The sequence below is a fragment of the Acipenser ruthenus genome, chromosome 2 (assembly GCF_902713425.1).
Source record: "Acipenser ruthenus chromosome 2, fAciRut3.2 maternal haplotype, whole genome shotgun sequence".
NCBI lineage: Eukaryota > Metazoa > Chordata > Actinopteri > Acipenseriformes > Acipenseridae > Acipenser > Acipenser ruthenus.
Window position 1 is genome coordinate 98,241,891 of NC_081190.1, and position 14,516 is coordinate 98,256,406.

General features: G+C 39.5%; 1 protein-coding gene across 2 annotated transcripts in view; it reads right to left on the reverse strand.

Moving 5' to 3' along the window:
* Nucleotides 1-10,611, reverse strand: part of LOC117409219 (mitochondrial proton/calcium exchanger protein-like) — a 46,116-nt gene extending 35,505 nt beyond the window's left edge. Inside the window, exons 1-3 of one of the 2 annotated variants that reach the window (XM_034014901.3) lie at nucleotides 10,131-10,611; nucleotides 4,913-4,964; nucleotides 3,526-3,988 (exon numbers count right to left, since the gene is read on the reverse strand). In XM_034014901.3, coding sequence (XP_033870792.2) covers nucleotides 3,526-3,988; nucleotides 4,913-4,964; nucleotides 10,131-10,212 — 597 coding nt within the window. In that variant the 5' untranslated portion in view covers nucleotides 10,213-10,611. The remainder of the gene's footprint in view (nucleotides 1-3,525; nucleotides 3,989-4,912; nucleotides 4,965-10,130) is intronic. The other variant, XM_034014902.3, reaches the window with a different exon arrangement.
* Between the last annotated feature and the right edge of the window lie 3,905 nt (nucleotides 10,612-14,516).

Sequence of the window (14,516 nt, forward strand, 5' to 3'; positions counted from 1 at the left end):
GGTCTAGTACTGGTGTTGAAAAGTGAGTTACAATAGAAAGTGGTATTGTCTCTGTATATTCTAAACCTAAACTAATTTTACCAGTATCGTTCCGAAACAAGTGTGAACAGGCCTAAACTGTGTCTTATTAAACTCATAGTAAAACCAGAAATGGATCAAACTATTATGCATGGGTCTCTGCATTCACACTGGGTCAGTTTCAAAACGGACCTCAGTCTGGCTCATTTACTTTGAAACAATGTGTCAGTGTGCTTGCTGTTCACACTTATTTGTGAACAAAGTGAAAAGAGAAACGCAATAAACACATAATCAGAATTATTCAACAAATAATCCATAACATTGTTCATTTGTTTTGTTTTTAATGGCGCCAACACAACCCAATAAATGACTCTGCTATTACCTTGCTGAGTACATCGATGCAGTTTTGTACTTACAAAAAAAAAATATACAAAAAAATAAAATAAAAAGCGCAAAATAGGGACAATTTAACAATTTTACTGTTTGCGACTGGGCCAGAAAATGAAGGCTGTTTTTGCTCTAGTTGTTTCCTCAGAATATGAACTAAACTAAGCGCAAAACGTTTACTTCCTAGTCAAGTCAAGCTAGTTTGTTTAGCAGTTGTTCACATAGACGTTTAGCAAGCGAACCAGACTTGTGCGTTTCCCAAATGGACCGAGACCACCTCTTTAGACCCAGTCTGAACACGACCGAAGGCTGTGTTCACACTGGGTCCATTTAGAGGGTTTGGTCCGCACTCACTACGGATCAGTACATTTGCTGTTATGTGAACAGCAAAGTCCGCTTGGGAAACAAACCATACCGAGTCCGTCTTAACAGGTGGTCTCGGTCCATTTGGCAAACACACAAGAGGGTTTTGCTGTTGTATTTATTTATTTTACTACATATTAAACTGTATTAGTGTGCTCAGCAAGTTAAAATAGCAGAGTCATTTATTTGGTTTTGTTAGCGCCACTCAAATAAAATAAAATAAAATCTTATGGATTATTTGTTAAATTATTCTGATTATGTGTATACCATATGTTTAAATGGTAATAGCTGATCTATTTTTTAAATCTGGCTTTTTGTATATTTAACATGTTTTGCCTGCGTTCAGTTCTGGTCACCTTGTTACAAAAAGGATATTGCTGCTCTAGAAAGAGTGCAAAGAAGAGCAACCAGAATTATCCCGGGTTTAAAAGGCATGTCATATGCAGACAGGCTAAAAGAACTGAATCTATTCAGTCTTGAACAAAGAAGACTATGCGGTGATCTGATTCAAGCATTCAAAATCCTAAACGGTATTGACAATGTCGACCCAGGGGACTTTTTTGACCTGAAAAAAGAAACAAGGACCAGGGGTCACAAATGGAGATTAGATAAAGGGGCATTCAGAACAGAAAATAGGAGAGGAGGCACTTTTTTACACAGAGAATTGTGAGGGTCTGGAACAGCAAGAACATTGATGCCATGTTTAAAACTAAATAAAACAGATAGAGACAGTTTGATGCAGCCTTATTTCCATCCCTGCAGGATCTTTAGTGGATTGCAGTCGTGGGGGTGACATTCAAGATGTTCAAACTAAAAGTTCAAACTTTTTGGGGGAAAACGGTTTAAAACCCATACTGCTGCAAACAGTAGCCAGAGCATACCTATTTGGCTCAGACAACAGCCAGTCAGTCAAAGTCTCAAGGAAATTTTGCATACCGACAGCTGAAACTACCTTTGAGGAATGCAAACAAATGTGACTGTCAACAAGGTCTACTCTTTAAAATTGAAATGAGTGAAATCAGCAGCTGCAGGACGAACCACAACAGTGATGGCCAGTTCTTAAACTTCAGGCAGCACAGTGGTTCAGCACACTTTGGGGGTGGGGGGGGGGGGTGGGGGTTGGGGGGGGGGGGGGGGGAGGTCACCCTAATCACATTGGGGCGGGGGTAGTATTGATCGGTATTAGCCAGGGCTAAGCTTGCAGCAACAGGTACTGCAGATCCAACCTCATTTTTTAAAAAAAAAAAAAAAGATTACTGTCCTACCGTGCAGGATGTAGCAGGTTGCTCGACATTACTGAATGCAAGTGGACTTAAGAATGTAGAACAAAAGACTGAAAACACATATCTGATCACTAGCCATGAAGCTCTGCTCATTTATCTGGCTCTACAGTAGCGTTTCTCCCAGGAGAGATAGGAAAAGGAGCTGGCTTGCATGCAGGAAATGCAGTCTTTTTGCTCATACTAGATCTCAATACCCTGTGACTAATCGCATTTACTTTTCCAGGTTTTAACAGATTTGATTCCCCCCCCACCCCCCCCAGAAGACAGGCCCCTTGTTCTTCTACAGCCTTTGACAGATTGCTAGCCATCTGTTCCCTAAACACAAGCAGCTTACTTATTTTTTGCCAAAGAAATTGGTTTAGTAAATGCAGTGTGTTTTTTGTGTAAACGGTTGCACTGCTTAAACTGATATTATACATTTCAAAGGACAGGGTTAAGGCCAACTACTGCCGACGTATCTGGTAAGCTCACTGCAGTGTGTGGGTAGCTGTGCCACACCTGATTTGGAAGTCTGCCACAAGCGAAAAGGGCTTAGCTTTTGATTCTCTGATTCCAATGCTCTTAATAACGTGGGCTAAAGATTGCTGTTGCAAGTTTTGTCAGAGATTATGTACATTCTCACTCCACTATACCCCCCCCCAACGGTATCTGCATCGCTAGTTGTAGATATCAGTATTTTGAACACAATGCAAGCCATTTCTAATCTAAAGTCTGAACTGCATTGAAACACCCCAAACATTAATTGATCAGATTCATACACTACCAATTCCAATTCCTCCTTTGAAGGACTTGGAATTGGAATGGATTAAAAAGGGAACGGGAATTGGAATTGGGAATTGATTTTAACCCAACCCTGACAAAACCTTCCCTTGATTTAAAAAAAAAAAAAAGATAAAGCTGCAGTGGTTTGCTGAAAATACTCTGTTTCATTTCGAGCTTCCGCTGAAACAGGTGAAACTTTCTTTGTTCTGTGTTTGGCTAGATGTTTTTGACAAGATTTTTTACATTGACTAACCTACCATATTCAATGAAAAAATACTGATACACCCTTATGTCATTTCAAGTGCTTAGACACTACGGAGTCTATTAGATTGATTTAAACATCGCCGCCAAAACATCTAAAGGTGGTTGAGTGTCATGTAAAGTAAAATAGGCTTGATCCTATTTTAATTATTTAAAAGGTGGCGGTGTACAGATTCATGACTATTTAGTTCAATAAAACAGGCCACCTATAATCTAGGGGGTATTTAAAAGGAGATTTAAATTTCAGCTAAGGGGCAGAATGACAAGACAGGAACTGCAACCTTGACATAATCCCATCTAAAACCTGAGCCATTCTGCGGAGTTGTGGGGCTGATACTGACTAGCAAGGAGTGTGTATGCCCCTGCTCTACAACTCAGTTCCCCACCACCCCCTCAGAATTAAAAAAAAAAAATGTGTATGACAATACACAACTAGCAGCACAAGAATTACCTGTCTCCTCTCTCTCCGAGACAAAATGTTCCCATTGAGAATCCTCCACAGCATTCTGCCGGCAATTGTGGTATCGATCCATAGCAAGCGGAAGCCATGGTAGTAGTGCTTCACCTCGTCCACTACCTTCTGTCCCAGGGACTTCCTGACAGGCTCCATCTCCACCGTGGGGCTGTAGACTGGGCCTCCCTCCTCCAGCTTCTTGTTTTTGTCCTTTAAAGATTTGAGAGACTTCTCCACCTTGGAGTCATCGCAGAGACGGCTGCTGGAATGCCACCACCTGACTGGAACGTGCCAGGGTCCCAAACTGGCGACAGGAGTCCATGGCTGAGAGCCGCTCACCACCCCACAGTACTGTCTCTGGGAGCCACGCAGACAGCTGTGACAATTACACTTCTCTCCCGCACACAAGGGCGATGAGCTGAATGACAAAGGAGTGCTGCAGCTTCGGATGCTTACATTCCTACAAGAATAATATTATAAACAATCCCATTAACAACTATCACACTAATCCGCCCATTGAATTCATCCTAATGCCGTGGCCGTCTAATTTGTGCCCGTGAGACCAGAGTGTTGTGCCGGCAATGGAAGCAAATATAATGATGTTAGGGGAACTACAGCCATTAAAATGTACTGTTCTCTGCTCTCAATCTCTTCTTTTGTGCCATTTGTGAAATCTGTATTTTAATATCATTTTATTTTACATTTTGGAATAAGACATTTGTCAAATGTCAAGAGACAAAAACAATCTTTTTCTTAACCTTATGAGAAATACATAATTGTGCCTGTGGCTAAGACTTTGGGGATGACTCTCCAAATGTGACCCAGGAAGTTAATCTGTACTAGTCCTGTAGAGTCCTGTACAGCCAGGCTGTGTTTTAGTCAAGCTGCAGTATCCCACAATGCCGTTCAGTTGTATAGTCTAATAAAATTCCTGGATGACTAATTACCACATTCCCTAAATTACCCTACTGTGTTTACCAGTTCCTTTACATTCCCTAAAGGCAATTTAGGTTCTGTGTTTACAGTGAAAACTGGTTATTATTTTTTTAAATGAAATTTCATAATGATTGAAGGACATAGGGGTGTTTTCTAGAGGATTAAACATGTTTTAACGTTTAAACATATTGGGAATGTTTGTAACTAATCATTAGATTTTGCTGCAACATGTATTTTTTTAATAAGACTGTCTCTACAGCATATAATGGAAAAGTATTGAATATAAAATAAACTGGCCTACAATGTACATTTACCATGAACACACTCCTATTTTTATGCTGCGTATTTTTGACAGTGGTTCAAAATTCTAAAACAGTTAACAATTAAATGTTTAAACTTGAAACTATTAAGCTAACGCCCCAATTTGAACTTCTTAGTAATATCTTACCTCGTAAGCCTGAGGGCTGTGCAGTTGAAACATGATATTTCCTGCAATCCGCCTACAGGGAAATAAAAAAGGAAAGTCACTATCTGAGGGTAAACTTACCTTAAAGCTATGGTGTCCCAAAACCACTTTCAATTTTACACCAAAATATGATTCTTTCAGTTTACTTATTTTGATCGAGCTTTCCACAGAAATTAGGTGAGGGTCATTGGTGTTGATTGGCTTAAATTAACCATTCAAACAAACGTGAAAAAAAACAAAACACAAGAAAACTGCTGTAGGATTTATGATGATTGCTGCTTTTCTTAGACTCTGTGGGGAACAGCAAACCCAAGCAGCAGTTTCATCAGATGTCTCTCTTGGAATGGTAAATTAGCCTGATCAACACCAATGATCCACACCTGTGGAGAGCTGGATCCAAATACTCAATAGGTGCATCCTGTATACATTTTTACACCCAAAATGTGAACCTTCACACACTGATTGTATCCCTGTCTGGAAGCCCAACAGAGAACATTTCAACACTAAGCTAAGGAACAGGCAGGGAAGCCATTGTGAATGTCAAACATGAGTTGAATGCTCTGTAACCAGGGGCCAGTTGTACTAGAGATCATATACTCAAACGATGACGACACTCATTCAATCCTGGCCTGCACTCGAGTGTATAAAAATGGTGCCACAGGAAATTCAATTGCAGTATGCTAAGAAGGACAAGACAGGGGAGTGTGATAAACTTGTATAAAATGTACCTCCCCAAAAATGTATGCACTAATCGCAGAAGTTTAGATAGATAGATAGATAGATAGATAGATAGATAGATAGATAGATAGATAGATAGATAGATAGATAGATAGATAGAGTAATATTTCTTCAACTTTTTTGAGTGAAACAAGACTCGGGGAGACCAGGTTGTGGGATTCCAAACTATGACCAGTTTATTTTTTTTAGTTAGCAACTGGTGATGAACTTTACTATAAAAAATATATATATATGGCCAATAGATGCTGCAAAGAATCCCACAGCATGCATGCATATGAGATTAATAAATAAAAGAGGTCGGCACAGGTAGAATATCTGGCACCGGGTACCCACAGTGAAAAATAACTGGATATCAGGGTCTTTTTAGGGTAATTAGAAAAAGAAAAAAACATATATATTAATGTGAACTGCATGATACTATATAGTACACATACATTTAGTCTCTTCAGATCTGTAGACTTGTGTAACCTTTTTCAGTACTGGAAACATAATAATAATAATAATAATAATAATAATAATAATAATAATAATAATAATAATAATAATAATAAATCTCAGTTTGAATACAGTTATGTTAATGTTAATGTTGTACTTCCAATAATGGATGTTTTAATTATTTTCTCAATCGGAACACAGTGTAGTTTACACAAAACAAAAGTATATGCAAGCAGTATATTTTACTGCTCTTTATCTTTCTCTCATTTTTCCTGTTTATCTCTTTTGGTCACATCCGGTTTTTCTAACTTTATTGTTCACCGGTCTCTCTTTGGCAAGCACAGTAGTCCAAAACAAAACTTAAAAAGGTGCAGTCCTCCAAATCTGAACTGATAAATAAACATAAATATTTCAGTCTTACATTAACATGGCATCCAAGCAAAGCATTGCGAGTTTCTCATACTGATTTAATTTTGCACCTTACGCATTTTGAACTGCAGCCAGCTGGTGAAGGTTGGCTGGTTGCAGTTGTCTCCTATGGATTGCGCTGGCGATTTGGTCCCACAGATGTTCTATTGGACTCAGGTCAGGCGAAAAAGCTGGCCATGGCAAGACCTCGACATTGTTTTCTTGAAGTTGTGCAATTGTAATCTCAGCACTGTGTGGACTTGCATTGTCCTTCTGGAAAATAAACACTTCTGGATTGGCTTGCAGGAACGGAAAAACTGTTGCCTCAAGGACTTCGTCAGTGTATCGCTGAGCAGTAAGGTTGCCCTCAATCTGCACCAAAGGTGTTCTTGTGTTAAAGGAGATTCCTCCCCACATCATCACCACTGCTCCACCGGTTGGCTTGATCAATGCAACAGTCAGCATAACGCACACCACGATGTCTCTACACACGGTGTCTTCTGTCAGGTCTGTCAAGAGCAAAACAGCATTCATCGGTGAATAAAACACTCCACCACTCTCTCTGCCGCCACCTCAGATGTTCTCTGGCCCACGGAAGATGGCGATTTCATCTCTCAGCTGTCAACATGTTACCCCTGAACGGTCTCTGAGCATGTAAATCATTTTCATGCAGACGGCGAGCTACAGTCATTCTGCTGATGCGCAGGTTATTTCTTCCTGCAATTTCTTGTGCTGTAGCCACTGCAGTCTGAAAACGATTATGCAGATGGATCAGTCGGATGTGATGGTCCTGGGCCGGTGTGGTGACCCTCGGTGTTCCAGGACTTGGCCTGTCCCTCACAGAGCCGGTTTCCTGGTTTCTCTGGACTAGTCTGCTGATTGTTGAAGCAGAACATCTCATTCTCCGGGCAACTTCTCTCACAGACAGGCCGTCTTCAATCACACTGACAGCAACCAGGCAAGCTTCATTACTCAAGCAGGGCATGGTCGTATCTCAAATAGCAAACACTGAGCACCTGGCTTTTTTATTCAATCACGTGACTTGAGCTGAGTATTTTGTTATCTAAACTTTGTTAGTAAAACACCAGCTCCAGTGATCCTGTATCCGATCCCATTTTTTAATCTAAATAATTCCACCATTTTAAAACTTTAGATCAAGCTCTGATCCTGCTTTGATGTTTTTGATGTATTGCTGAGGCTCAAAGGAACCTCATAAGCCTTGGGTTTGAGAACATTGCTTATGAATTGCAGAATTTAAAGTGCTAGAAAGATTACAGGCCTAATGGTTAGCTTGAGGGATATGAAGTGAATAGATTACCCCATCTTTAACCTTTTTATTTTTTTTTATTCTTTTATTTTTTTAAAAACGGTTATGTGCCTACCTGGGCCTAATTATTGAAAGTATTGCAAAACTGAATTGCATGAAGTTGCTAGGAGTCACTAGGATACCACTTCAGCTGGATCTAAAATGAGGCTGGGAAATGCAGGCCTGTTGCCTTTACAGACAGGGCTGTATACTGGAACTGGTTTCATTTTCCATGGAATGAAAGAAAATCTGATAATACTTGAGGTTTGTTTTATTTAAATGTCACCATAAGAATGTGGGTATTAATAACACCAAGAACATCTTTTAATAGTTTTGTAGGAATAGGATCAAGAGAGCATGTAGTATCTCTCATATGTTGAACTAGCTCTGTCAGTTCCTGTACGGTAATCAAAGAAAAAGCCCCCATAGTAGCCTTAATAGGTGTAGTTGGTAAAATTGTGCCGGAGTCTTCCTTAATAGAAGGTGTCTGTGGAATCTCAATCCTGATGTATTTTATTTTTAAAGAAATGTAAGAAGTCATTGCAGCTGTGAGAGGAGCCAATGTCACTAATATGTATAATTAACCAGGGGTTTAAAAACGCAAAGTGAAAACAAAATTGAGATAGAAAAATGTTCATAAAATGTATCTTATCGTTTTAGGAACAAATAATCCCTCAGACTACTGTAATTTCAACCCTATAGAGAGCTTGTTTACAACTTTTATTATCTAGCTACAACAAATAGGAAACCTATGTATAGACAGTGCTGATAGTGTTTAATAACGAACCGTATAAAATCAAGAAACGCATTTCTTTGGTTTCTTTTTTCTTACAGTGTCAGCCTACTACTTCTGAGGAATCCGCTGCTGCAGGTGCAAATAATGAAGAAGTTGGGAGCAAATGGAATTTAAAGCATGGTTCTCCCAGTTTGGAGGAAGCGGCAGAGCAGATGCCTGAAACAGCTTACTTGTAAGATTTCGAGTGCACATGGCTATGCCAGGTTTAGAGCTGCTGGAAAATCTTAACAGATATCTACAAGATTCATCTACTTGTACGTCTGGGATGTCGGAAGGAGCAAATGCTGTACAACACGAACCGGGTGTAGTACGCAGTGAACAATAATGAAATGCCTGAGGATCAGGACATGAACAAGCTAACTCCAAGACGTCGCAAAACACCCGCACTGTACACTGGAACTACTAGAGCTTACCATGTCACAACCGAACTGGAACACTACTTACCACAGTACCTCGAGTTTACTGATTGTGCAAAATCTGAATTGTCAAAGAAATTTGACAGCAACGACCTTAAGCACTACCAAGCAATAGAAAATGTACTGCTGCATGCTGAGAGCAATGGCTTAAGTAAATATCCTGAACTCAATCAGAATTCACTAATGATCCAACTTAGAATGTTTAAACATCAAAATCGGTGCAGATCTCTTGCTGAAGCCGCAAAAATAATGCCAGAACTGTCAACCGAAGTCACTTTTGCCACAAGTTAAGTTTTTTTACGTTTGCTGCTCGTTTAACCAGCATCTTCGGCCCTAGCAGATCGCAGTCCTTGCTGTGCTGCAGCAGTATGACACAGGTCGACTGAACTCCGTAGCAGTTTGTCACACAAGACATTCTGGATCATGACATCAATCTGCCTACACTATAAAAAGGAATTCTGTTCCAGATCAGACATAAGGAAAACCCTATTTTAAAAATATTAGGGTGAGTGATCTTATTCCTTTATAAAATACATTTGTGTCGAAATGTCATTTTTTTTCTAATTAACAGAATTATTAAATCACTCTAATTTGTCAAGCATATCCTTTCTAAAGCAGATTAGTTTATAGTTAAAATATAGATTAAAAACATTTCTTACCGCTAGTATTACCGTTTCAATACTCGCCAGCATCAGTGCGGTACGGTTGTTTTTGTACCAACCCTTACTTTCATTTTCATTATCCAAGACCCGTTACACAACGTGTTCTACTTCAATTTAGTAACGAAGGTCGATTTATACACTAGACTGCAGTTTAACTCATCAAAAATAGAAAAACAGTGTTTCTGATCTTTCGCCACACGAACTAGACACTGCCCACACTCACTGACTTAATTCATCCAAGCTACTCAATTCCTAACTAGTACATAGTACATATAATTACAAATATGATTATATATTTGTTTCTTTATAAATATAATTTAAAAACATATTTGTATCTATAATAAAATGCATTCTGTTTGATTATTTAACACCAGGTACTACTGGCAGCAGTACTGCTCATAACCTGTACAGCAAAGTCAAAACAATAAAACGCGATTACCTCGCTTAATTTCTTTGCACAGCGATCTGGAGACTTGGAATACAGCCGGTGTCCTCGATCTTGTAAACAGCATCAACGCCATTTTTATTATTAATGTGTAATTTTAAATGAATACAATAAAAAATGCCGATGTTCTTTTTTTTTAATGAGTCACCCTCTAGGCTTTCCCACCCATGTTCTTTCGTGCGGATGATACTGGTTGTGCGGTCCTAGTGCTACTGTACGCCCTTCCGTTCCGTCATCCACTCCATAAATCAGCCATTAGCGCAGCAGAACTGTGCTGACACCCAGCCATGAGGTAAACATTTCACCACTTCAACCTTCTCTTGCATTTGCCGAAACAGCGGCTCATCTAAAGCAAGGCCCTCCGGTGATCGGTGAGTGGATACATCAGCTGACAATCACAAGCAGGGCTCAGCTGTACAGCAGATGTTGGGAAGCTGTTGCCATCGGGGCTCCAACGCAGTGTCAACAGTGGCTTGAGCCAACATGGCGAACCTCACGAATCAGTTTCGTAAGATCATTCTCTAACACGAGCTCTGTCAACTTTGGCCCGGACAGCGTTGAAAGGTTGGAGGAGGGCGCCCTGGAAGAAAAGATTACATTTACGACGCAGGTGTATCGACCATTGGTTTGTGATTTTGTCAATCGGGCTGATGCGACATTTATTTAAGGGACACCAGCGCATTTTTGTGATTTTTTTTTTTTCTATATGGTTTATAAGAGACGGCAATATAGGTTGACGTTCAGGTTAAGGGAAAAGAACAGTCATTTTAAAGGCCCTTTACTCTCTAAACTAACGTGGCGTTTATTTACTCGTATAATTTAATATTTACATAATTCCTGTAAACCTGTGCTGCTGTGGTTTTATATACCACCTGGGTTTTCAATACAAAAAAAAATGAAACCAGCGCACGCGCATTTGCTGGATTTTTCAGCAGCACAGACTTCACTGTGGAGGAATTAAAGGTTGTGATCATTGTGTTTATCCTTCCAGATCAATTTAAAAACTGTGCAGACGTGCCATGTTGAATCAGTTCCGCACCCGCTGCCCATGATGGCCCTACATCCTATTCACAGTAGTATGATGATTATTATTATTAATTATTTTTTGTCTCACACCCATATATTCCAGCTAGTTTAAACTTATAAAATAAAATCAGAATAGTCTGGCACGGACACAATTTTTTCAGAATGATATATCCAAAGACTGACATGGACTGATTGGCAGGTATGGCTATATCTTTAGTGGTACTGTAGGGGCAGCAGTGTGGTGTAGTGGTTAGGGCTCTGGACTCTTGACTGGAGGTTCGTGGGTTCAGTCCCAGGTGGGGGACACTGCTGCTGTACCCTTGAGCAAGGTACTTGCTCCACTAAAAACCCAACTGTATAAATGGGTAATTGTATGTAAAAATAATGTAATTATATGTAAAAATAATGTGATATCTTGTAACAATTGTAGAAAGAAATAAATAACAAGCATACTGTCTGAGGAATTCAAAGACATTAGTACAGTCGGCCACCAAAGGTGCTTTCTCTTGTAACCACTTGACTTGTGTTGAAAAAAAGAAAATCTGTTCTGGCTGGGTTCTACTGTATTCAGGCACAGTGTCCCTGAATCATGATAGTAATTCTGTTAGACCCGCAAGCTTTCACTCTTTCTTTGTGGTAAGTAGAATGTAACATTTCTAATATCAGTAGCTGGTTCGTTTCCTGTTTAATTGAACCTGACTGGCTGTGACATTTTTAGTTGAGTAGCAGGTAGGCACTGAAACTAAAAACCACAAACGGCTTGCTGCTTCATGATGCTGTCGCTGTCCTGTTATATTCAAAACCTTTCTTTATTATTCATTCATAAATTAAATTTGTGAATTACCAAAGCACACAGGCATCTAGCAGTTGCTATTAAATGCAGTGTGATGGTGCACATGCATGCAATGCAATGCTTCATACCATATACTATGTGATAACCATTTACAGATGTTTTAAAGAACGCCCATCAATATGTATAGGTAAAATGGTCGATTTACTCTAAACCTTTGACACAGACATGCTGTTAGAATTAGACTAAATTTGCCAAAAAATGAAAAACACAAAAGACTGCTTAATTTCTAGTGTATGTCATCCAATTTTTATGAGAGCAGTTTCAAACTGGATGGCCTTTCTGGGGAACATACATCGATAAAGGAATGAAAGGGGGTAACTATCAGTGAAAAGTCCCATTATCCCTCCAGAACAAATGTAAACCCCTTGTAGTTGCCTTGAATCAGGTGACAGTGACGGTGACACATTTCTTGCCCAGGCCCAGTGTGCCAAACCTGGCTGCAACTTCTTCTTCCTCTCCAGTTGTGTCCTAGGGAGGTCCAGTGACGTCTCATTATCAGTGCTGGGAATCTCTCTTCATCTAACCACTAGGCTAAAATGTGAAGTTTGAAGATTTATGATAAATTACTGGGGAATTTAAAACCTTGAATAAAATTAGTCATGGCAAGGGATTTAGTAATAGGCTAGAACTGTTTACTACATTGGAATATGTTTTAAAACAGGCCTGCTCTCCTTTGAAATCGTGCCATAGCATATTCAATTTACACAAAGCAGTCCAAACCTTGGTTTAGTATCTTTTCTGAGGATGGCATCTCCAACTATCTAACAGGGTGGAGGCTGGGCTCGAATCGATGAACCTGTGCACTGCAAGTGAGCATCTTAACCACAATGCAAAAGAGCGGGGCTCATCTGCATTCGTAGTATTAGAACTTTTAACCTCATCTCATCTCATCTCATCTCACCGATGGGACAGTACATAATCTGTAACTGTAGTGTATCACAGAACACTGCCTGATACATATACAGCTCCCCCTTTCATCATGCTGTGACATTAGATTAGTTTAAGCAGTGCTAACCAAGGTTTTAAAACCCATTTCTTACCTTTTATTAGCACCAGCAATACTAGCACTGGCAGACATTTATATCTTGTTTGTTTGCTTGTTTTTTTATATTTCAATTTGGAATGTACAGATCATTCAAAGTCAGTGCTAGTGAATGTTGCTGCTGCTTCCTGATACAAAATCACTCCTGTCATTTGCACAGTAATTTAGCAGTTTTGTAGTATACATTTACCATGATTTGCCATGTTTGTATATGCTTTACCATGCTTGCACTATGCATTCCTGGACTTTAATATGCTTTTACTATGGCAAACCTTTAAAAGTGGTAGCAGCTCAGTTTTACTCCAGTAGCATTTACTCCCTCACAGAAACAGTGAGATTATCATACGGTACGGTAAAAAATGAGCAAAGAGCTAAAGACCCAGTACACAAGAAAATGTGGGCCAGGTAAGACCAGTCATAATGCAGCTACTGCTAATAGGAGGTTAGACCAGTCGTAATGCAGCTACTGCTAATAGGAGGTAAGACCAGTCATAATGCAGCTACTGCTAATAGGAGGTTAGACCAGTCGTAATGCAGCTAATGCGTATAGGAGGTAAGACCAGTCATAATGCAGCTAATGCATATAGGAGGTAAGACCAGTCATAATACAGCTAATGCAAATAGGAGGTAAGACCAGTCATAATGCAGCTAATGCGTATAGGAGGTAAGACCAGTCATAATGCAGCTAATGCTAATAGGAGGTAAGAAACTGATTTTTAAACCTTGGTTAGCACTCCTTTACATGTATTGTGGTCCAAAGGGAAAAGTGATCCCTGCTGATCAACCAACACAATTAGCTGATAATTAGTAAATGGTAGCCTTCCAGCTGCATCACCAATTCACATAGAGCCAAACCATTAAACTGCTGCACTACATGTACTACATTATTGCTCTACTACACTACATCTGCAAAACAACTTCCTGGTTACTATTTTACATTCTATCAACTCTGAAGATTCTGAAGTATTTCTCATTCTAGGATTGATCTTGGTTTTATTTTAAGAAGGATTTTAGTTTTAAAGACAGGGTCTGGTTTTCTATTCTGAACAAATTGCCTGTTATACGTTTACTATGGAAGGGAAGTTTTCCTGTGATTTGCCTGTAGAGGAAAATATAGCCCAATATCTAAAATGCCTGTTCATAGCTTGTAGTGTAGCCTCATTTTAATGATTTAAGCAGTGTTTGGTTTGTAGATTTGCTGTTATTTAGATTAAAATATGGCTGTCCTGTGTGTCCTTGGTAATCCCTACAGATCAGGAAGCAATAAACACAAAGAAAGAGGCAACCAAGGTGAAGAGAAATTGATAAGGCTGTAATTCCATTGACTGACTATTGCAGAGGCCCACAAACTCCTGTGTTAATGATGTACACCATGCAATAAGTGATGCAGGGTGAAAACAGTGCAGTGTTTTTCAGGGTGACTTTAAAATGGTGGCACAGTTACTGTAGCAGACTTTGC